The following is a 23,841-nucleotide window of genomic DNA, read 5'->3' as shown; positions in this document are numbered from 1 at the left end:
GGAGAACATGCAGTTGTATATTCCTTGTAAAATGAGAACAGAGGGTGGGCTCCACTGGATGCCCGAATACAGAATGTGTGTGCTATACAGCTGCAGAGCACCACATAAAACCTCTTCCCTCCCAGTGAAAAACAGCCCCATGTTGACAGATCAGTGTGAAGATGCTTCGGTTGGAATAATACCAGTGATGGTCACATATTTTTATTTCATTTATGTCCAGAGACTCCATTCTGCACCCTATATTGTCTTCTCAAATTATTCCAATACTGCATGAGATATTAAACAGACTGTAAGGCGTTCTGGGCATTCTTGCAGAGAAGAATCAATCAAGGGAAACAAACAGCCAGTGAGAAACAACACAGCATTTATCACAGAAGTCTGCTGTCTGAAGCTAGACTTCATTTGGAGTTACCCATTGAAAACTTCTATTTATATGAGGTGCAGGTTTATTTATAACTCTGGATTTATGCAAGTCATGTATTTGTATGTTTTCATTATTTCCACTAATATTTTTTTACACAAACTTTTCCCAATAGAAATAGCCTTTGCCCATTCTAATCTCTCTTTTTTTTTTTAATTTTAGCTAGTAACATAAAAATACTTAATTTTAAAATAGAAATTTGCGTCACATGCAACTCTAGATATAATTTATTTTCTTTGCTGAGCAAGCTACAGAGTAATGAATTTTTATATTGAGAACAAGTGCCTTCTCAATATTTCTGTAATTCTGAAAGGTCCAGTCTACAAAATTCCCAAGAATTTCTTTTAAGAGATGATAAATGATATATATTATTGTATCATGGGATAGAAGGTGAAGAGAAATCAGTATGTAGCTCTCAGTGCTTTCTTGCCTTTCAAACTATTTAGTGTAACATTGTGTAATAAAAAAATAATCATACTACCTCTTGGTATTGGATAGGTTATTTTGATGCATCTGAAACAATTGTTTCTGATGGTAGAAAGCAGAACTTCTGGGTTAACATAATACCTCTATTGTCAAAAAAATATGAGAAATAAAGAAAAGAAAACATCACAGTGTTATTTATTTATTTAGCCAGAAAGAGACCAAAAGAAACCACAACCCTTTGTGGATGGAAAGAAAATGAATAATCACTTTGTTTTTAAGACGTGTTTAGTACTTGACTTAAGACACCAGAAAAAAAGGCAAAAACCCCATAAACCAAAAAGAAATGGAAAAAAGTTACTGTGTATTAAAATATTTTAGAAGTAGAGGTAGAATAAGGGAATCTCTATGTTTCCACCTCCTTTTTTTTTCAGATTTGGAAGAACTGTAACAATTGAGATCAAACACAAAACATTACTGGAAAAAAAAAAGCTGAATTCAAAGGCTAGCTTGAAAACAAGCATAGTAGGAGTGAACAGTAAGAATTAAGTGTATTAAGTGTTTGGTGGTTAAACAGAATAAAAAGAAAGAATAAAAAATTTCTTGATAACTCAGTAAATAATCTATAATCTTAAGTATATTTCTTGAATAATTTCTTATTGTTGTTTCCATACAGTCATTGTGTACTCCTTTATGAATAACAGCAGATATAGATGTTTTGCCTTATATGGAGGATGTTACAGTCATGGCACATGGTATTTTTATTTATGCATTGGAATTATAACACTTCACTGCATGTTCTGGTTACAAGACTTGCCTGCTCTGTTGGACTTTGGGTAGGGCATTTTACCTTTCTATATCCATTGCTTTACCTAGAAAATAAGTAAATGGTTGAGAAAAGATTGTACTGAAGAATGAGTATTTTTTTTAATAATTGCTAAATAACCAATGATGATTTACATTCAAAATAGTTGAGATGCCAAATAAAAAAGGTGAAGACAGAACTCCCAGCTAGGTGATTGTCACTTGCGATGACCAAAATCTCTGTGCAGTGTCTGTTTTTTGCATTCTAGGAGGTCTGTTTCTCTTTGTAAGTGATTAATGTATTTCCCACCCTGGGACCTCATGGCAAAGTAGCTTTGAAGTGAGCCAGTCACATTTGATGGGCTGAATCAAGTGATGGTCCTAAACTGATGGTGGGTTTTAGCAGTTCGTGAGGGATTTCGCTGTCATGGTTGCAAACTGCAAACTGGTCAATGATAATTGGATAAGAAGCAATTAGTATCCAATGGCCAATTTTGTCACCCTGATTTCTGAAGGGTAATGCCATTCTGTTTGAATTGCCCAACTGAAATCACTGAAAATAATTTCAGGTTTAAGATGATTTCCTGTGGTGTAGAGATGGTAAGATTGACCTCCTACAATGAATTCAGACATTTTTGTCTTTGTCAGGGAACAGTATCAGAACAAATGCACAATTATTAGAATAATAATATTTCCCTGCTCAAGATCCTAACATCACAGTTTCTGAGTGTTTGTCTTAGATTGTCTCGTATTTTCTAGAAGTAGTGTAGAAATACTGTAACACAGTGTGTGGCTTGCTTCTGTTCCCACTGAAGCCAATAGCAAAATTGCCAGTGACGCTTGGAAAAAAGTGCATGAAAAATGCCTCAAAAGCATTAGTTTCATTTTGGTAAATTGAATTGGTTGGGCAAAAAATTAGATTTATAATTGTTTGCTTCAATCTTTGTTATGGAGAGAGTGGCGCCTCTTTACATCAGTTTCACTACATTTATTCCTTCTAACATGCTCTAAAAAAGATGTATTAACCAAATTTTAAGCCAGAATTGGAAGATAAGTTCTTAGCAATGTAGAGAAACAGAACCCAAACTTAACATGCAAGGACAATAACAAAAAGCTCAATGCTAGCTCTTGCTAGTTTATGTAAATATTTTTGTTGTGCTTACAGTGCTCATTTTCTCAAATATCTTGTGTTTTTTAAGTTTTAACCCTGAACTGTTCTTCTATCAGAAATTTCTACATATAAAGTAATTGCAATTTTGTACTGAAGTTCTTGCTGCTGTTAAATAGGGCAAGAGGCAGTTTGCTTCTTGTGGCGTGAAGGGTAAGATTTTGTTTTATATGTCCTTTTTGAGAGCCTGCTATTGACAAATTAGTGTGCTTTAAGTGAGTTTTTGGTAAGCTTCAGGCTCATGCTTGGGAAACACCACAGAACCACTGGGGAATTTAGTTCAGGTGTGACTGTTTTATTTGGTTTCAATACCATTCAAAAGAAAAAGCAGATACTTCACAGAATTGCCAACCCGGTGAGAACAGACTCAGTGAACTGTTCCTCCTGAGTACCTCTTGCTAGCTTTGTGTATGCTTCTTACAACAGCACCTATGCTTCCGGAAAGCCTTAAAAAACTTGAAGTGCCAGATTGCTGTCCTCCTGTGCCAATGCTAAATATAAATTTTTCCACATGAGTCAACTGAGTGAAGATCAGATGTTTTAAAAAGCACTTGATTTTCATTTGCCCAAAGGCTGCTCTGCTAAAAATTTTTCAGTGACCTCATGACTGGAAGTGACTGAAAATTTGTCCTTATAGCTATTTCATAACTCAACTGTTCTGCACAGCTTTGTGAACTGGGATTATTATTTCAGTGTTCCACTATTTCTAATTTTTGTAATTTGAGTCATTATTTGTAGGAGAATTTGCATAGACAAATTCTCTTGAGACATCGTCAGTACACATCCTTGGCTGAAATTTGCCTGATGTACTTGTAGGATATGAAAATGCTGTGAAGCTAGATCAGCAGTCCCTGGTATGCTAGGCTGGAAGGAAAAGCCTCTCAGAATGCAACTTCATTATATTTTCTCTCTGAAGTTCTGAAACAAATATGTTGTGCGGCCTTTTTTTTTTTAAAAAAAAAAACCAGCACTGCTGGTTAATGCTGTTCATTTATTCCTTAGAGACAAATGTGAACTTTCTCCTGCTCATTCCTGTGATGAAAGATAAAGTTCAGTACTTCTTAGTGAAATGTATTTTCTCAGGAAAAGTTGATTTGACCTGATGCTGGATGTTTTAAAAATGCTAAGTATTTTTTTGCCATATACAACTTGTTATAAAAATGCAAGATTCGCAGCGATGCCATCATGTATACCTTGTCTTTAACCAAATGCAAATGGAAGTCTTCAAACAGGAGTGGCAAAACAAGAAGAATTACAGTAGCTCTGGAGGTGGTTTTTTGCTTGTGGTGGGATGTTTTTTGTTTTGTTTTGGCTTTTGAGGCTTCAGAGTAGCTGAACATAGTGCAGAAGATAGCTCAGATGGGGGGGAGGAATGCATAGCAAAGGGAAGGCCAGTTTAAAACTAGGGAAAGAGAGGTGGAGGAGACAGATAATAGTTTCAAGCAAAGGACATCATTCAAAGAACGTTCTTATCCAAGGTTAATAGAAGAACAGACACACGATCTATCAGCTGAAGCAAGTCTGAAGTAATCTGTTAAGGTCTGAGAACTGTAACTCTGTTCCTGAACCGTTGCAGTGTACTGGTGACATACTCAAAATGTTTAGTAGTGTTTATAATCAACGTAAATATCCTCTGTGCTGCTATATGTATCTAAGTTTCCGTTCTTGGATCGAAACTAAAGATTTGGGTGAAGAGGAGTCAGTGAGAGAAAACTCGTAAAGAGGTAATGCACATTGCAGTGGCTGAGTAAGCAGGAGAGAGAATGGTCCTTGTGGCTGTGGTGGCTTAGCCCTTGCTAGCAGCCAGGTGCCCATCCAGCCTCTCTCTCAGTGGGATGGGAGGAGAAGATAGGATGGGAAAGTACGTGGGGTGAGATAAAGGCAGGGAGATTGCATACCAATTACTGTTGCAGACAAAGCAGTCTCAACTTAGAGAAAATGAATTTAATTTATCGCTAAATAAAATAGATCTTGGTAGAGAGAAATCAAAGACCAAATTAAACCAATTTAAACCAATACGTTTACAGGATGTGGCAGTGGGTGGTGGGTTACAGTCAGTACAGAACAGTTTTCCCTGCCACTCCTTCCTCCTCATGCTTTTCCCCACCTTGGTGTGGGTTCCCCACAAGCTGCAGTTCCTTCATGAATATCCATCTCCCCTGGTGCAGCTACTAAGGAGTTTGTTGATAGTGTTATGGTATCATGCAAGATTGGGTTATCGATCCCCAGTCATGGATTGTAAACTTTGCATGAGAATTGCTGTGAATTGCCTGAGCCTTTCCATTTTTTTTTTTTTTGAAATAACACAACATCACTTTTATCTTTTGTGAGAATGCTGAGCAATGCATTTGTGTTTGTGTTGGGTAATGTTAGGAAAGGAAGTAAAAAAAATCGGGAGATCTGCTGGAATAAATAGTGACTGTCAACAGATTTCTTTCCTGCAGAACTATTTTGGAGCAAAGGTGTCTTCATTCACTCTTTCACATCTGTTTTTTTTATTTTTTTTATTTTTTATTATTAAGGTGCAGTTCAGCTGAGTTTGAACTCTTTTTCGTCTCTCCGTAAACTGTGAAACAGAAGGATGCAGAAGAGTATCCCTTGCTTTTTTGTACATGAATGGTAAGAGCACAAGACCATTACTACAAGTTTGCTGCAAAGATGAGTTCGGAGGAGAAGAGTGTATCTCCTGCTCACAAAACATCCACTCCATCACACAGAAGTGCCTCCTCTTCGTCATCATCTCAGAGGGATAGGAGGCAGGTAAGGAAAAGATCTAAATGTTTGTAACATCTGGTGAAAGGATTCATTTATTCCTGTAGAATGGCAGTTTGTTGTTGCTGGCTCCAAATTCTCTTCCTCACAGCACTGGATATTATCACTACAGCCAAGAACCATTGCTTTTGTGTTTTTTTCCCCCACTTCCCACAGGGGTTGGAAAAAAGATTCAGAAGCAACATTAGCACTAAGTGTAGTACTGTAGCAGGAAGGATATAATCATGTGGACAAGTAGGAAATGAGCTCTAACATCTTTTGGAAAGTGGGTTCTTTGGCAGCACGAGCCTACAGTTGCTTCAAACTGTTTTTCCTCCTAAATGAATATCTCTTTTTGTTAATCTAACTACAGAGATGTATTATTTCCACAGCATATTTCAATTCCATTTAAATGTTCCATTGTTAATCCTTTATGGAAGCACATAACATTTTAAATACTTGGTTTACTACACGTTTACACCAGTTGCCCCCACGTCATGCAGTGCCAGTCTAATTGTTAGACTTCCATTATCAAGAAGCTCTTGTTTACGTGGATGTATCACACCTTTTCTCCAGGATCCCCCTCAGACAAGGGCTGTGTTATTTCCTCTCAAAACAACCTACACATTAATGTGTTTTTGTTTGTTTGTTTGTTTGTTTTTTGAGAGCTGGCTGTATAGTCTGGCTCCAGCATCAGTGGGGGCCCTTTGGAAGCGTCAGATCTATTATCAGATTTCAGATAAATTGTTACAAATGCAATGTCTTATACTGAAAATCTGATTAGACCAAAAACGTACTTTGAAGATTGGATCTATGGAAACCTTCAACACTAAATCAGCTTCTAATTTAACAATTAAAAAAATAAGAATTTTGTTTAAAAAGAATTGTTGTATGTAAGAATCTTACAACTTTATAATTTTAAATAATGTGAAAATATTATTATTCATGCAATACTGACTTCTTTTCAGCTTGACAAGAAAAAGAGGCAGGAAAAGAACTTAAACTAGTGTTTATGTGGTATACATTTACTTGAATGGCAATAGCTTAGGAACGTTTTCCAGCAACTTGTATTCCACCTGGGATGCTTTTTACTCAGCTGCTGATAGTTTTTTTCTTACCTGACTTGACTTGTAAAAATTTTGATGAAAACTATAACATTTATGGCTTTGAATGTAAATAGTCTCACCATAAGGTATGTAGAAAACGTTAAACAATCAAAAGAATTCTGATGTGTGTTCAATAACAGGCAGAAAACGTGCCTGGATTTTTAAAAATAATTTCCATTGCCTTTCAATGAAGGCAGAAACGGTTTCCTCACAGATGATAAATACTTTCCCTTTCCTGTTGTACAGAACTTGGGATAGCTGTACTCAGTTAAGTCTCAGCACATAGTCTCCTCTTAATTTTTCAGTAGTTCTGTTTGAAATCCAGAGTTCTGACATCTTTTGTGTGAAGCGTCAGTGTATTTTATTAAACCCAAAGAAAATGAATGCAGGACTTGTGACTGAGCTGCTGAGCTCAGCTAAGAGCATATCCTCTGAATATTCTTTGTAATTATGTAGTTTGGTAGGATCATGCAAGAGAGAATGAAAAAAAATTACCTTTTGGGAATACATTTTACCATAAATCTAGTGTCTACTGTATTTGTTACCATGGCAATGGGGTAGTGTAAGGTATAGCTGTCATCGTAATAAAATGGATGCTTAGCTTTAAGTCTGTATTTGGTCACTGAAACATGAAGCATAATTTTAAAATAATCCTGAAGTGGTTGATGATGTGATGGTGCATCTGGAGCTACCTTGGACCCAGTAATGTCTGATGATGCTTAGGAAATTTATTTAGGCACATAGATGTGGACTGGAAAGGCTACAGCCAGGCATTCATTTTTTTACCTTGGCGTTGCAGGCAGACAAATACCCAGGAGAATGAACTGCAGTAAGCAATACAGCATGAGATGCAATGGTACTATACCCAAGGAAGTAAACATATGAATGTTTTCTTTGTGCATATTCTTAGATGCAGCAAATCATTTGGCTTCTTTGGGCCATCTGCTGTAATGTTTATATGTCTGATTTCTTTCCTCACTTATGGCACTATTTGTATACATTTTGCTTTTTATAGGATTTCCCCAAAACATAGTGCTAGTTGGGGTTGTGGGGGATTTTGTTTCGGGGGCTCTTGGTTTTTGCTTTGAGAAGGCTTGAAAATTCTGTCTTACTGCCTCCTTAAACTCTTCATAGGAGCTGGGAGAAAAGCACCCTCCCTGAAGGGGTAATCTTTATGGATATGGGAAGTGATATGACTGGGTAAAGTGTCCATGTAGCTTTCATTGTCATATGTGAGGATAACACTTGATATTTCTAGATGGTTAATGACTGAAATCTTCTCATCGTATAATTCTTGTCAAAGTCATACCAGCAATTATAGAACAGTTTCCCAATAAATTATGGTGCAGGAGGCAGAATGAGTGTGAGCATGACTATGATAAATCATCTCAGAGAGAGTGGAAAATGTTGTGCTGTATATAATGCTGGCATTTTAATGTAGCTTTCTTATTTGTCCAATATACATCACCTAAGAGAATTAGCAGTCAGCAGAAGCTTTGACATTGCCAATTTGCAGCCTCCATGACTAAGTAATTGATAAATGAACAGAGTGTACTGGAGCCAGTAATAGACAAAAAAAAAATGGTTTCAGATTTTTATAATCATAGGAACTTTAGCATCATTTGTTCTCACTGAAATCTTAGTTAATTAGGCTGATTGGACAGGCCCAGGCTTAACCCATGTTGTTAACCCCTGAGCCGAGCAGCTCTGCAGGTCAGTTGTGCTGTGCTGATGGGAACACTGCAGAGACAAGCAGCAGCAGGTTTTCCTTCTGTGGAGCTGTTGCAGAGCATAGAGCCCCTGTCATTTCAAGTGTCAGGACTACTGAAGCTCCTGAGCAAAACTGAGTCCACTTACAAAACTGAATGTAAAAACTGCAATTCTAACAACCTTTTTTATGGGCCATGCTGGAAGGGGAGGTTCTTGTTCTCCATTCCTTGTGAGACTCTGAAAAGGCTAGTCATACTGTTTCACTTAACTATTTGGAGGAAAACTAGTGCTGTTTTTAGAAAGTACAGTTGAATATCATAAATTGTATGCTGTGCATTCAATCTGATGATTGCAAGCTCTTTATGAACATTCTATATTATAGTCATTGACTGAACATGCAAGTAATACTGTGGACTGTAATATGTTATATATTCACTGCAAGGCATAGGAAGTAACAATGTGCTGAGAAGGCAGAAGGAAGGTTATAGGGTTAATGTTGTGCAGTTTGGTAAATTGGGGCCTGACCCCAGGCTATTAAGCCTGCAGTCACAGAACAAAGAGGGAGTAATACAGGAGGAGAGTAATAATAATGAAATTGTGAACAAAGACAAGAGTTTGACTTTTCTGACCACTTGTAAAGGTTAGCTAATACATGATGTAAAGTAGATTTAGCAGTGTCTGCTATTTTGCATGTGAGGATTTCTCTTCTAATGTCTCAGTTTTCTTTTTGGTCCTTTAGGGAGGAGACACGATTATCTATTATCTCTTTATCTTTCTGTTTCTCTCTGTCAGATTGCTGTTTCAACAAAACCTTATTTCTTTTTCCACACAGCAAACACAAAATTAGAATAGCTTTTAGTCCTATTGCATTTAGTCTTGTATGGTCACCTTTCTGCTGGCAGTGCTTTCATATAACAAATGAATATTGTCTTTCAGCCATATGTGAAGACTGAAAGATAGAAGGGTCTTTGAAGGAAAAAGAGAATAGATTTCCTAGAGCAGCAATCGTCTGCTTTTTAGATTTTAATGTAATTTTTTTTATCTTTCTGTAAGAGTAATAATGACTAATAGGAGAAGAGGGTGTACTCAAGGGATGGAGAAAGGGCTGAGTTTGGACTGGAGATGTTAACCTGGCTTTGAAATGAAGGAAGAGAGCGCGATTCCAAAGTCAAGACTCTGATCTTGCCTGGAGGTTTGTGCTGGGAAATGTTAGCTTTTTGTAGCCACTGTATTTTAGTTGACAAAGTAGTCTCCTGAAAGCAGTTTCTCCTAAGGCAAATATCCCCATTTTATAGGAATAAGGGCTTTAACGATGATGGAAGGATAGAGTCATTTTTCTGCAGCACCCTTAACCAAACCTTAGTTTATAGAGTAACTGGAAGACCATAAAAAAGTTATTGCAATAGGTGAATCTGGAGGTGAAATGTATAGTATGTGGGGAAAAAAAGGACTAATAGTTGTTACTTGGATATAGGAATACAGTATAAATCCAGGCATCTCACTGCTAGGCACTATGTTAAGCATGTAATAAAAGTCAGTTGCTAGCATAAAATGCTGATTAGATGGGACAAACATAGATTAGAAGGAGAAAAAGAAATACAGAGGTGACTTGTTGTCTATTTCATCAACTAATGACAAAACATAATGAGAAGAGATGTGCATAAAAGCAAAGTACCATAGGCTCTATGTCAATTCCAGCTTCCTCTGTTTGGCTAATGTTGAGAAGAGTAAAAGGAAAGTTATGAAGGGAAGTCTCTTGCGAAAGAAAAATGCCATCAGGGTTTTGGAGGGAAGGTTTCTATTATATCTCGATATAGTTTTAATGGAAGGGAAGCTTACTAGAAACCCAGAACTAGTTTCACTGAGCTGCAGTCTAGCTGATGCTCTCATGTACTTAAACGGCTCCTGAATGTTCCACTAAGGAGAAAGGAGGAGGGAGCCGGAATATGGAAATTAAAGTTAAAATGCTGAAGCAGTTCTTTTTGTAGCCCCTTGATGTAGGTGTGGAAGAAGAGACAACTTGCCAGTTGTAGATGTACAATTGGATAAAGAGCTGTTGTGACAGAAGGTTGCAATGGTTCATGTATCATTTAATTTAGCTGAAGGCCACTGTAATCAAGATGATACTTATGAATCACCTATCCGAAACAGATTCTGTGAGTTACTGGTATGTGATTTATATATATATATATATATATATATATATATATATATATATAAAAGTTTCTTTTAAGTATATTTATTTTTAATGGAGATTTCAGCTACTAGCAATTTTTCTTGGTAGGCTAGAGTGGCAGGGTGAGGCATATCATGTACACAGGTCCATCTTGGTTGCTGGAAACTTGTCATTTGAAAAAGTCTCTCTCTTTTCATTGTCCTGTTTCATTTAGCATTTTTGGTACTTTTTCTGGGACACTTGAAGTAATTGGACACTAGAGTTGGTGGAAGGACAGGAAAGTTGGTGAAAAGAGTGTTCATACTTTATTTTTTTGTCTTTAGTATGTTGATGAGTTACTTCAAACTCAACTTTCTCTTTATGACCAGTTATGATCACAGGCACATTATCAAGGACATTTTTGAGGCTCTGTTATAGATTTCTGCCTCATAAACAGTGAGAATATAGCTGATGGGCCTTTTTACTGTGCCTGCCTATCTGTTCAGTGTGCCTCAGAAAATGTTGCTCATATAAGGCTGCAACACAGTATAACATAATATATTCCATGTGGAAGTCTGAGGACATTTAGAAAGGCCAAAGCTCATCTGGAGCTCAATCTGGCTACTGCCGTTAAAGATAACAAAAAAAGTTTTTACAAATACATCAACACAAAAAGGAGGACTAAGGAGAATCTCCATCCTTTACTGGATGCGGGGGGAAACTTAGTTACAAAAGATGAGGAAAAGGCTGAGGTACTCAATGTCTTCTTTGCCTCAGTCTTTAGCGGCAAGACCAGTTGTTCTCGGATACCTGGTACCCTGAGCTGGTGGAAGGGGAATGGGGAGCAGGATGTGGCCCTCGCTATCCACGAGGAAATGGTTGGCGACCTGCTACAGCACTTGGATGTACGCAAGTCGATGGGGCCGGATGGGATCCACCCAAGGGTACTGAGAGAACTGGCGGAGGAGCTGGACAAGCTGCTTTCCATCATTTATTGGCAGTCCTGGCTATCAGGAGAGGTCTCAGTCGACTGGTGGCTACCAAATGTGACGCCCATCTACAAGAAGGGCCGGAGGGTAGACCTGGGGAACTATAGGCCTGTCGGTTTGACCTCAGTGCCAGGAAAGCTCATGGAGCAGATTATCTTGAATGTCGTCACGAGGCACTTGAAGGGCAACCAGGCGATCAGGCCCAGTCAGCATGGCTTTATGAAAGGTAGGTCCTGCTTGATGAACCTGATCTCCTTCTATGACCAAGTGACGCGCCTGGTGGATGAGGGGAAGGCTGTGGATGTGGTCTACCTTGACTTCAGTAAGGCTTTTGACTCCGTTTCCCACAACATTCTCCTCAAGAAACTGGCTGCTCGCGGCTTGGACTGGCGTACGCTTCGTTGGGTTAAAAACTGGCTGGATGGCCGGGCCCAAAGAGTTGTGGTGAATGGAGTCAAATCCAGTTGGAGGCCGGTTACTAGTGGAGTCCCCCAGGGCTCAGTGCTGGGGCCGGTCCTCTTTAATATCTTTATCGATGACCTGGACGAGGGGATCGAGTGCACCCTCAGTAAGTTTGCAGATGACACCAAGTTAGGTGCGTGTGTCAATCTGCCCGAGGGAAGGAAGGCTCTGCAGGAGGATCTGGATAGGCTGGAGCGATGGGCTGAGGCCAACTGTATGAAGTTCAACAAGGCCAAGTGCCGGGTCCTGCACCTGGGGCGCAACAACCCCAAGCAGCGCTACAGGCTGGGAGATGAGTGGTTGGAAAGCTGCCTGGCCGAGAAGGACCTGGGAATACTGGTTGATAGGCAGCTGAATATGAGCCAGCAGTGTGCTCAGGTGGCCAAGAAGGCCAACAGCATCCTGGCTTGTGTAAGAAGCAGTGTGGCCAGCAGGGCTAGGGAGGTGATTGTCCCCCTGTACTCGGCTCTGGTGAGGCCGCACCTCGAGTACTGTGTTCAGGTTTGGGCCCCTCGCTACAAGAAGGACATGGAGGTGCTCGAGAGAGTCCATAGAAGGGCGACAAGGCTGGTGTGGGGTCTGGAGAACAAGTCTTACGAGGAGCAGCTGAGGGAGCAGGGGTTGTTTAGCCTGGAGAAGAGGAGGCTCAGGGGAGACCTTATCGCTCTCTATAGGTACCTTAAAGGAGGCTGTAGAGAGGTGGGGGTTGGTCTATTCTCCCACGTGCCTGGTGACAGGACGAGGGGGAATGGGCTCAAGTTGCGCCAGGGGAGGTTTAGGTTGGATATTAGGAAGAACTTCTTTACTGAAAGGGTTGTTAGGCATTGGAATGGGCTGCCCAGGGAAGTGGTTGAGTCGCCATCCCTGGAGGTCTTTAAAAGACGTTTAGATGTAGTCCTTAGTGATATGGTTTAGTGGAGGTTTTGTTAGTGTTAGGACAGAGGTTGGACTAGATGATCTTGGAGGTCTCTTCCAACCTAGACGATTCTGTGATTCTGTGATTCTGTGACATTTATATTCCTTCTTTATTCTTTAATTGAGTAGAAACTTATAGAAACCTATGCTCTTGCTCACTGCTGACAACCTGGTATGACATCTGTGAAAAAATTCTTGATGTTTACCTGGAAATTTCATTTGCTCTTGTGACTTTAAAAGTCATGAAAGAAAGGCAAGGATAGATGGTTGTCCAGTAGTTAATACACGGACGTGAGAACAGGGAGCTTTATTCCCAGCCTTGCACTGTAACAAAGTGTAGACTTCTATGAGCCTTTTTACTTCTCAATAGTTTGTGAGAATTATTTCAATAATAATTACTAATCTCTTTGAGAGCTTCAAACTGAAGATGCTGCTAAATGCCAAGTACCATTGTTGCAGTGATGTAATTCTCTTTTGCCCTCTCTTTCCTAATTAACTCTCTTCAGATGATACAGATGAAGCAGCATTAGAGCAGGAAGTGTTAAATAAATACTTTAAATGGCAGCAACTCACTGGAGCAAGCAAATCTTCTGAGGGAGCCAAAGAATGAAGTGGCAAAATTGGTAACAAAAACATGCAATTATTCTTCAAGTCAGCTAACTACTGCTACTCTACAAGTCTTTTTGATAATCCTCTGCATTTAATACAGTCTGAAAATGTTCATTATGTTCAGAAGGTAGTGGCTTTTATTTCAGTGTTTGAAAAAATGTCTGAAATGATGAATAGAGTAATTTCAGGAAGCTATAGGACATCTCTGAATGTTCAATGCCATAGCACTTGTCTTAAAGGAAGTCATAACTCTCAGGCCTGCTAGATTCCTCGTTTACCATTTCAGTGGTTAAAAGTGAACTTAATCCACAAGTGTCTATGAGTGTTACAATTAGATCTTCAGAAGAAAGTACGAACTTCCAGAGTGAAGCTCTTTGGACTGTGAGTGTGAAACAGGAGTAGGAACTTGTGTAAATAAGACTCAGAGTGAACTGGTGCAAATGGACCCTGGAGGTTAGGCAAGCATCCCCCAGAACACATGCTGGTGGGTGCAGTAAAAGCATGAGGAAATTCAGCTCCAGCACTGGGCGTCCCAAGGGCAAGGACTGCTGGCACAGATTGGCAGCACCGCATACCCAGAAATCCTCACTTTGTGCCTTTATTTCTGCCTAGAATTTGCAGAACAGATTTATGGCAGCCAGAAGATGTGTGTCCATGTCCACGTGCACTGGGTGGGTCCTCTCCAGTCAGCAGATATTTGGATCATGAGTGCTCCTGCACTAAGTAATATCTATAGTGATTTGTGGACAAGATCTCCCAGAGTATAATCCTGGCGATTAACAGCAGGGAGATGATGCCCGTTTCTAAGAAAGATTTTGTGCTAAAGCCGCTGAAGAAATAAAAGGGGCTGGAGCAGTGAAGGAGAGACAGCCTAGGCTGGTCTAGAAGGCACACTGGCACAGTGTGGGAAGCAGGCTGAGCATCAGAATGGATCTGATCCATGACAGCGATAGTGTGCATGCAGTGCTGTCCTGCGGGGCTGTGTGCACATTGTCTGAGCCTCGTGCATGTGGCAGTCGGAGTTATCTTGGCTCTAGGAATGCTTCAGACACTACAAGGGGGACGCTGAGATTCACAGGTCTGCTATGAAGAGAGATTTCCCTTTTTTAAACTGTCAGTTCAATTAGAAATGGTCTATGTAGCTATCTTCTGTTACAAAACCCAGGAAGTTGCTTACATAAAAGCTCAATTACCCATGCAAATTAAGATAGATAATTTAAAGTGGTATTTTTAGAACACGGTCACTCCTGTTTTCCTCCTGTTCCATTTTTTCCCCTCTGCCATGCATCCACCTACATGGGAATGTCTTCCTTCTTCTTCCTGAGAACATAAATTAAAAGGTTGGCTTGGACGTCAATAAATGAATAATAATTTTTTAAAAAGTCATACAATTCCAGTGTCTTAAAACGCTGATTGAAATTACTGTAGTATGCACTCATTTTCTAACTCAGTCCCAAATGGGCTTCTGAGGATTGATGTGTGCATGTACACACACACAGGAATTCTGAGGAGGGCAGTGCAACACTTTTGAAGTGACTTATGGTTTCTTGGAAAGAAAAGGAAGCATGATTTGTTTATTTCCTCAGTGGACAGCAAAGACACAAAAGTGGAAAGAAGATGGGAGCAATGGCAGGTATGATATGAAGGCTTCCGTTTTGAAGACATTTGTGCAAGACTGGGAGGATCCATGTTCAAGACATACAAATGTATTGAGCAGAATAAATGTGTGCCTTAGAGAGGTGTCAGAACAGGAAGTAGCTTTACTGTTTTAAACTGAATACTTTTTTACTAAATACTGGCATTGAAAATAAAGCTGTTAAATTGAAACTTTTTTTTCTCTCAGTAGAAAAAGATTTTAGGTAAAATAAATAAAAAAAAAGATGATCAAAAAAATTTCAAATATCCTGTTTTTTTTTTTTAACACCTCATATTATTCTGCTGCATATATGAAAGTTTAGATGATATTGAAAGAGTCTAAGTGGGTAGCTTACAGTAGGATGTGAAAGAGCCCCAGAAAGAAAGGGCTTTCTTTTATGAACCTACACACATAGGTGAGCATCCAACTTCGTCCTTTGATTTGTGTTAACTTAAATTTGATTGCAACCATCTATTAGAATGAAAACTGCTTATATTTTCTAAAGAAGGCCATTCACCATGTCTAGAATGCTTGTATTAGTTAACAAATTAACATAGCAAGGAAGTTTTATCGTGTGCATGTGATTTTATTTTCCCTCCTTTTCTTTTACTATATTAGCATTAATAAAAAGAATTGCTAGCCTGGAACTATTTAGAAAAATCTCAGTCTTTTGAATTGTGATTCTTCAATAGTCAAAATATAGCTTTGTATCATTAGCAAACATTTAAATTCTCTCAGTCAGATATTGTCAGTTTATCTGTTTGCTCTGTTTTGAGATAAGCTTGTCAAAATCTAAAATGTGAAAGAAGAAAGTTGTCATTAAAGACTTAGGCTGCAACTTGGTAGTCATCCCAAGCTCACTGTCACTCCAGCTATGATTGCAGTTACAATGACAGCTCTTCTCTGCTTTGTCCAGTTCTGTTAGTGCTTCCCTCTAAGACGCTCTTCAGAGGAGCCGGAGCTTACTTCTCTTCAGTTTGTCAAAAAAATCTTTTAAAAGCAAAGGAGTCTTTGTTTCCAGCAGCTAAAAGCATACTGCCTGTAACATACTGCCTGCAGTGCAAAACTGGAGTTCCAGAAAGGGCTGATAGAGAGCTCCTGAGCATCCTTGACATTTCTGTAATACAAGAAGTGTTTATTTTCTACCTGGTGGATACCTACCTACCTGTATATTATTAATATGGTACAGAACGACTGCTTAGATATATCTGTCTTTCAGTAAAAAGGTTACAAAGAGACAATGTTTAAGGATTGAACTGCTCTTAAGCACATTTCTATACCAGGTGAGCATGTGTTACAAGGTGAAAAAAAGATGAACTACATGTGCTATTCATGATGTATTAAGTTCCTTTGTTTGTTGGTTGATAGCTCAGATTGTTGGAAGACAGGTATGGTGCAGGGTCGATAGGAGAGATTGAGGATAAAAATAGGACTATGGTTGTCTTATACAAAGAAAAAAAAACATGCTAGAAGAAAGAAAGGAGAAATACAGTGATGGAGACATGGTTACTTTGTTTTGTACTAACCCTTCTCTTACAGTGATATTCAGGACTCTGTCTTTATTCCAACATCAGCAGAAGGAAAGCTGGAGAAAACTGAGATGTAGCCTAAGATAAAACCAAATTCAAGGTTATTCCATTTGGAAATAATATTGCAGATGAAAGCATGTATTGCAGTGTTATTTAAAAGATGGCAAAAACTGCATTTAAATCTGTATCTACCCTATTACTACTGCTGTTTTTCAGATAAGTGAAGAATGCTGTGTTTTTAGATGACAAAGTTATTAAGCATTGCACTTCATATGAGGCAGGATTCAAATACAGAACACGTCTGTGCAGGGGTAGCTAGGTTGTAAAAAGAATTCCAGTGAATAGCAGATGAAGATGCACTAGTCAGTACTTTGGATTAAAAATAAAACTAAAACAAACAAACAAACAAAAAAAACAATGCAACAACAACAAACAGCGAAAAACTATGTTTTACATTGCTTTCTTTGTGTCTGTGTGCATCCTCTGGTTATGGGTGTTGAAGATTGCTGAGTGCTGTGAGCAAAGAGAGTGACCCACCAATCCATTTTCATTAATTGATAGCCACATTGTGCATATTTTTAACTAAAGGGAATCTGAATCTGATGAGAGCAATAAATTCCTCACCAGATTGTCTATTTTTTGGAAAATCAATAAATTGTAAATCAAATAAGAGAGAATTCATTGCATTAAGTATAATTAATTCCATTAAGTAATTAAGAAGCAAAGCAGAAAGGGAGGCATGAGTGCTGGACTTGTCCTTCACTGGATTTCATGTCTTTACTTACCCAACGTCGCTCCTCTTTCCTTGCCTTCCCTTTGAAAACACACTTGAATGTCTTTTCTCTACAGGGGAAGTCACATTCAGTTAAAAAGCATTAGAGTCTTCAGCCTCTATGGCCTGATAGAGACCAGATACTCTATGCCAGCATTTATTCTAGTGGATGAGGTGGATGGGTCACTGAACTCTTCACTGAAAAACAAAATTGGCATGTAAAGCCAGTTATGTAGAGCCAAGTTATCTAGAAAGATATTTTTATACTGTAAAATACATTTTTCATTCTTGCCCTCTAGAAAAGGTGAGAATATGAAACATCATCACATCATTATTCTGTCCATCAACTTTCTTCTCCTTCACCCGTCTTTGGGAAGCAACATGAAATAAACACAGGAAAGAATCAGCATTTGTGTTCACCATGTGTAGGGTTCCTAGGGACACTTTGGAGCAGATTTGCAGTCTTGTCTGTTACATATGTTGTGAATAATCTCAAAGTTGAAGGAAGGGTCACAGTTAGGACTAAGATTTAGGAATGGGATTATGAAATGGTTTCAGTCAAACTCATAGTTTTGTTGAATTAATTTCCAAGAACTGCTGGCATTTTCTACCGGGACAAAAATAGCACACAGGTAATCCTGAAGCATGAGGGAAGCCTGGAACTGAGCAATGCAGACATGAAATAGTCTGCCTGTGCTCTTGGGATGGGATGAGTGAGTGTTCCAGGCTGGCCAATATGCCTGGATTCATGGATTAGTCAGTTTTCTGTTCGTATAAAAAAACACCCAGAAGCTGTATTGATCTGCCTCTTTCTTCCCATAAGTTTTTTTAAGTGCTTCTTTTAGTGACTTTTTCATGTTAAAACCAAAAAAGTTGATAATAATTTTTAGATTGAAATAATTCTTATTTCTGTGGTGCTAAATAGGTAAAGAAACTCCTGCATTATAAAAATAGCTGCTTTTCAAAATGTCAAATAATTGTGTAATTTCTAGCAGTAATTTTGCAGAAATATAACATACATTAATGGAAAACATTTTGCACCAAATAATATGTCTTAATATTATGCTAGAGACATGCCATAAATTTAAAGGAATTATTTTGTGTCAATGTAATGGTGGTTATGACAGAAGAGAATTGGAAAGGAGATATTTACAGAAAATGAGATAACACTTCTTGAAGTAAGGCATGTAAAGAAGGCAATTTTATTTTAAAAGTGTTCATTTTCTGATTTCCAGACAAATAGTTGAGAAAGTCAGCATTCATTAAAGTGCTGTTAGCTAATAATGTATTTCTCAACTGAAGTGGAACTGTAATAACAGAGGGCTGATTAAAAAAAAATAACACAACACACACACAAAAACCTTGCCTTAGAATCACGTGGTTGAAAATGTCACTGGAAATCTGGCAGGCCAGGGGCTGCTGGGTTGCTCCACTCTAAATATTTTACAAAATGAAATTGCACTTATGTAACAACAAACTGCATTGGCTGCTACACGCGAGACCTTCAGAACATCTGTGTTGGGCATTGCTCCATCTCGAGGTGGAGGGGCTCCTGCCTGCCAAACAGAACTGGCAAGAAAGTTGGGAATCATCCTGACTGTGATAATCAAGAGGCATGTTAATCTTCCTTCGAAGAATGGATTAAGATTTTGCTGTATATTGTTCAAATCTGATGCTGTGTGTGGAAATGTAGTATTTCATCTGTTCAGTGAGAAAAAATTACCATAGTTTTTCCTTAGTAACCATGTGGTGCTCAGCTCAAATGAATATATTAAATTCTTCAACATGTAATGTAGGAACTTGTGCTAAATAAACATAACCCTTTTCTTATCTGGCTGGTAGTGGACATTGGGCTAAATAATGAAGTTGGCCTTTCTTTGATAAAGCAGAAAGACTTCAAAGCACAGATGACAAAGCTCTTGCTTGTTGGCCCTTGGGAATGCGGCAGATACAATAACACTGCTGCTTTTCCTAATTCTTCACTGTAAAATTAAATTAAAAGTAACTGAAAAAAATACCAATTATTGTTGCACAGTGGCAGGGATGCTTATTAATCTTCATTGACAGCAGGGTCAGTCCCCATGTTTTCCTATTCATTCACAGTTGCAAACTGAAAGAGAAAAGAAAGGTCTGTGAGTCTCTCTGCAGCAAGATGCAGCCTGTGTTATATGTGCATTTATGTGAATAGCTATGTTTATTATAATTTGCTTTGATTATGGTCCTTATGTACTTAGTTGTCTGTATAAACAATAGCATTTAGTCTTCTGTTTATATGTATTTTTATATTCCCTGCTTATTTCTGCTCTCACTTGTACCTGTGTAATCTCTTCTTCAGTGAATGTAAAGAAGCTTAATTGTGAACAAAAATGTAATTGTTGTTTGAGTTGAAAAAAACTTGCCCTTTTAAGAGAACTGTAATTGCAATGTCATTGTGCTACATGTGCTGGAAATGAAACAGTTGTTTATCATTCCACAGAGGTGCTACTGATGTGCTGTGGTAGAATACCAAATATTAGCATGAGATGTAGCAAAATTTCACCAGAGAACAAAATGCAAACCCAAGCAGGCAGGATGAGGTTATTTTTTCTCAACCTGTAGCAAGAATGCTTTTTCTTTTTCTTTTACAAAATATGAATAAAACTTTTCTGGAAAATGGGATGATGTCTTTTATTTTTTGTTTGTTTTTAAAGGAATGTTTTTTCAAGGCTGGTTTTGAAATTATGTACTTCACATTTATACCAGTCTTTAAAGATACAAAATTTTGAAGTAGTCTCATTTAGAAAAACAGCTGTAATGGTTGGAGGTTGTTTTGCCGTGTAAATGTTCACCAGCAAGCCTGTCAGCACAGACCCAGTAACTGATCTTGTGAACACCTATAATCTGTTGCAAGCACTCGAGTAATGAGTTACTTCACCTCACTTCAGCAAAAAGCCAAGATGTGATAATGAATATGTTCGGGGCAGTAATAACTTATGCGTAATGGTTTGTTTTGGAAGTGAATGTGTGGCGGTGCCCACTGCATGATATGTATGGTCAGTGTCTCATAGCTCAACAGAAAATGTGCTTGATCTGGTTGGGAGCGCTTTGAGTCTCCGTAGACAAGAACTGCACTACCTGCCTTTCCTGGCTTTTATTTTCTTTTTTATTTTTTCTTTTTTATTTTTATTTTTATTTTATTATTATTTTATTTTATTTTATTATTTTATTTTATTTTATTTTTTATTTTTTTATTATTTTGTTTTATTTTATTAGTTCCCAGTCATTTCTAGATTGAACAGATAAGTTAATTTTAGAACCAATGATAAGAAGTGAAAGAGGGGAAGGAAAGGGACGTCTGTTGCCCTGGAAGACAAACTGTGCAGTTTCGTTATGCATGGGTAGTACTTTATATATGTTTTGAGCCATGATGCTGATAGGAAGTTTTATACTTTATTATAATACCTTGAATTATATTCTATAAAGGGTATAATGATCAGTCACTCATTACTGAGTATGTATTTAAAAAAAATACCATTGAATGATAAGTAGTCATCTTTAATAACTTTTTTTTTTTTTTAGAGTGTACATATTTTGGAGCGGAAGGCTTCTTCGGGGAGCACAGACCCTTCTTTAAGCAAGCAGTTCCTTGAAACTGACCCTATCTCTCTATCCAAGGTAAGCAAAAGCACAGGCTGTGGTGTAGGTGGTGTTTCCTTCTGTGGTTACAACCTAGTTTGACTAACAGCTTTGGGATATTGGTTTTTATGATTCTGTTATTTAATACATTATGTGCCTGTCCTGGAGCTTCCTGTTTGCCAGCTGAGGTCTCAGAGAAGTCAGTAATCCTTAGTAAATGTTGTATTAGCAAAATTAAGGATTTGGATGGTAGTGGTTGTTTTTTCCCCCCATGAATGGCTCCCAGGACCAAGTTTTATAGTGTCAAAATGTGGAGCTAGCAGGGTCTTTGAAAAATGTTCAGTACAATCCTCTAAAGACAGAGCATATCATATCTAAGTCCAAAAGCACTGTTAATCAATAATGATATTAATGTAAAAAAAATAGGCCAGTCCTCCTAATGGTATTCCTTGTGGGTAGTTTCTTAAAAAAATCTGTTGCTGATAGAACTGTAGAGGTAACACCACCGGTTTCTGAAAGATGCAGCCTCGTGTGCAGTGCTTTGCAGTCAGTGTCCTCCTGGCTGAATTCCTGAATTTTGGAATAGCTGATTCCAGATAAGTCTAATGCTTCATAAAGAAGACTTCATTTTAAGATACTTCAAATAAGAAAGTAAGATTGTTACTGAAAATGTGAGGATACTGTTATGGAATACTTGGCAGGAAAGAAAAAAAAAAGTGTAAGTTCTGAAACAGTATTGGGAAAACAAATCCCACATGAAACATTCTGTTCCACTGGGTAAAATGAAATGTTTTGTTCTGTTTTGTTTGAAAAAAAAGAAAAGAAACTTTGTATACAAAAAGACAAGGTTCAGAAAAAAATATTTGGTAGTGGCTTCCTCATTGCCAGAACCTGGGTCATAAGCAGAACCTGAGTCTGTAAGTTACGTGTGTGTTTCCTGGCCCTGCTGCTCTGTGCCAAGCTGTTTTGCATATGTATTAAATTGCAGATGTCCTGAAGTAGTAGAGGTGTGCTTTGGATGAGCCAACATCAGATGGAGGCCCTTCAAGCACATCACCATCACCTTGTTTTTCCCTTGCTTCTTGCTGTTCTTGCAGCAGAAGGGTCCATGGCACAATGTCCCTCTTACTGGGCACATTCAGACCAAACCTGGACTGGGGTGAGCCACAGTTAGGGTTGTCAGGGTGGCTTTATAGCAGCTTGTGGCACTGGCGCAGCAGAAGGCAGGTATTTGTATTGCACTGAATAATGGCTCATTTTGTCCCCCTGTATCTGGCCTTTTGTTTAAATGAATAGCTGTATGAGATTGTGTGATTTCTGGTTGAGAGTAATCAATACTGATGTTATCTAGTAGATAAAAGACTTATGCCTGCAGCTGATCTTCTAAAGGAGAAATCAATATGGTGAGGAGTCAGTTGGCAGAGTAGTGGAGAGAAATCCTCTGCTTGCCCCAGGGGACTCATAGTTTAATTTCCTCCCTCAAGAGCCAAGTGCTCCTTCATAGGGAAAAAATAATGCATATGTGCTTCCCTCTACAGTAATGGAAATAGAATGTCCAAGCAAAACACAGTGAAATCAAAAAGATGGTTCTTGAGCACAGTGTTTACAAGCACCATGATAGTTCCAGTTTGCAGTTATGCAGGGAAAGTTAAACTGAGTAAAAATTTTTATTAAAATTTGCATATGTATTGTTTGGAATAGAGCTTTTCATCCTTGTCAGATTAGCAACTCCTTAACGAGGTTTGCAAATGTATAGCTTGTTGTTACTTTTAAAATCGTATTTCCACAACAGTAATGTTCATGTTATGAAGGCTGTGTAACTTGGAAAGTTAGGAAAGGCTGACAGTGCTTGTCTTTGGACAGGTTTGTGGAAAATAGAGGAAAACTTTTTTTTCTTTAAAAGTTTGATGCAGGATGACCTCGTTCCTCTCCCAATAACTTTTCATAATATCACTGGGAGTTGTGGCAGTTGAGAAAATGCCGATTTAAAACTGTCTAGTATACTTATAATTTTGTTGATTGCAATAGTAGCAAGAGAATGTGAATAAAGGCATGGCTCTTTTTTCTCTTTAAAAACATTGTTCTTTATCTGTTCATTATGGTATATCACAAGTCAGGCTCAAGTCATACAAGTCGTCATGCATAACAAGTGGTGTGTGCAAGGGATGTGCTTTAATTGGCTCTCAGAAAGGCATACAGCTGGTTGTGTCTGAAACGATACAGTTCATATTCTTTTCTCTAGGGGGAAAATTAGCTAGCTTCCCTATGCATTTCTCTTAATGCAGTGAAAAGGAATGACAGGAAAATTTTAAAAAGATTAATTTCCTTTTACAGATTCCTAAAGGTGCAATTAGCCTGTGAAACTCTGTGTCATGAAATGTAACTGAAGACAAGAGCTGGGCTATGTTCAAAGCAACAACAAACCAACCTCTTCTGCTTGTTTGTCAGATTTTAAGGAAAAATCAGAGCATCCAGAATCAATGTAGATTGTACTTTAAAGATCAGAAAAGTTACACATTTTCATGATCAGGGAATACCACAAAGTGCACACTACATATAGTTAGCAGTAAGATTTCTTCCTCATCTCATCTCATCTTATTTCACGATCCCATTATTTTTTTGAGAAGGAATACTCTGAGTAAAGGTAGATTTTTAACACACAGGTTTTGCCTGTGCTCCACTTGTAACATCTGTCCAATCCTTTTAGTTCTTACAGTGCAGAGATACTCTTTGTTTTGCACTGGAGAATTTGTGCTACATATAAATGCAGTTTTAT

At 38.2% G+C, this 23,841-nt stretch overlaps 1 protein-coding gene across 11 annotated transcripts in view; it reads left to right on the top strand.

The window, feature by feature from the left end:
* The window catches only part of OSBPL6 (oxysterol binding protein like 6), a 101,128-nt gene that overhangs the window by 36,893 nt on the left and 40,394 nt on the right, over positions 1-23,841 (top strand). For 10 of the 11 annotated variants that reach the window (XM_035536951.2, XM_035536949.2, XM_035536952.2 and 7 more), the window contains exons 2-3: positions 5,339-5,576; positions 21,009-21,104. In XM_035536951.2, coding sequence (XP_035392844.1) covers positions 5,433-5,576; positions 21,009-21,104 — 240 coding nt within the window. In that variant the 5' untranslated portion in view covers positions 5,339-5,432. Of the gene's footprint in view, positions 1-1,604; positions 1,681-5,338; positions 5,577-21,008; positions 21,105-23,841 lie in introns of those variants that run through there. The other variant, XM_035536946.2, reaches the window with a different exon arrangement.

The sequence above is a fragment of the Cygnus atratus genome, chromosome 6 (assembly GCF_013377495.2).
Source record: "Cygnus atratus isolate AKBS03 ecotype Queensland, Australia chromosome 6, CAtr_DNAZoo_HiC_assembly, whole genome shotgun sequence".
Lineage (NCBI taxonomy): Eukaryota > Metazoa > Chordata > Aves > Anseriformes > Anatidae > Cygnus > Cygnus atratus.
This window is presented reverse-complemented; position numbering and strand designations above follow the sequence as displayed.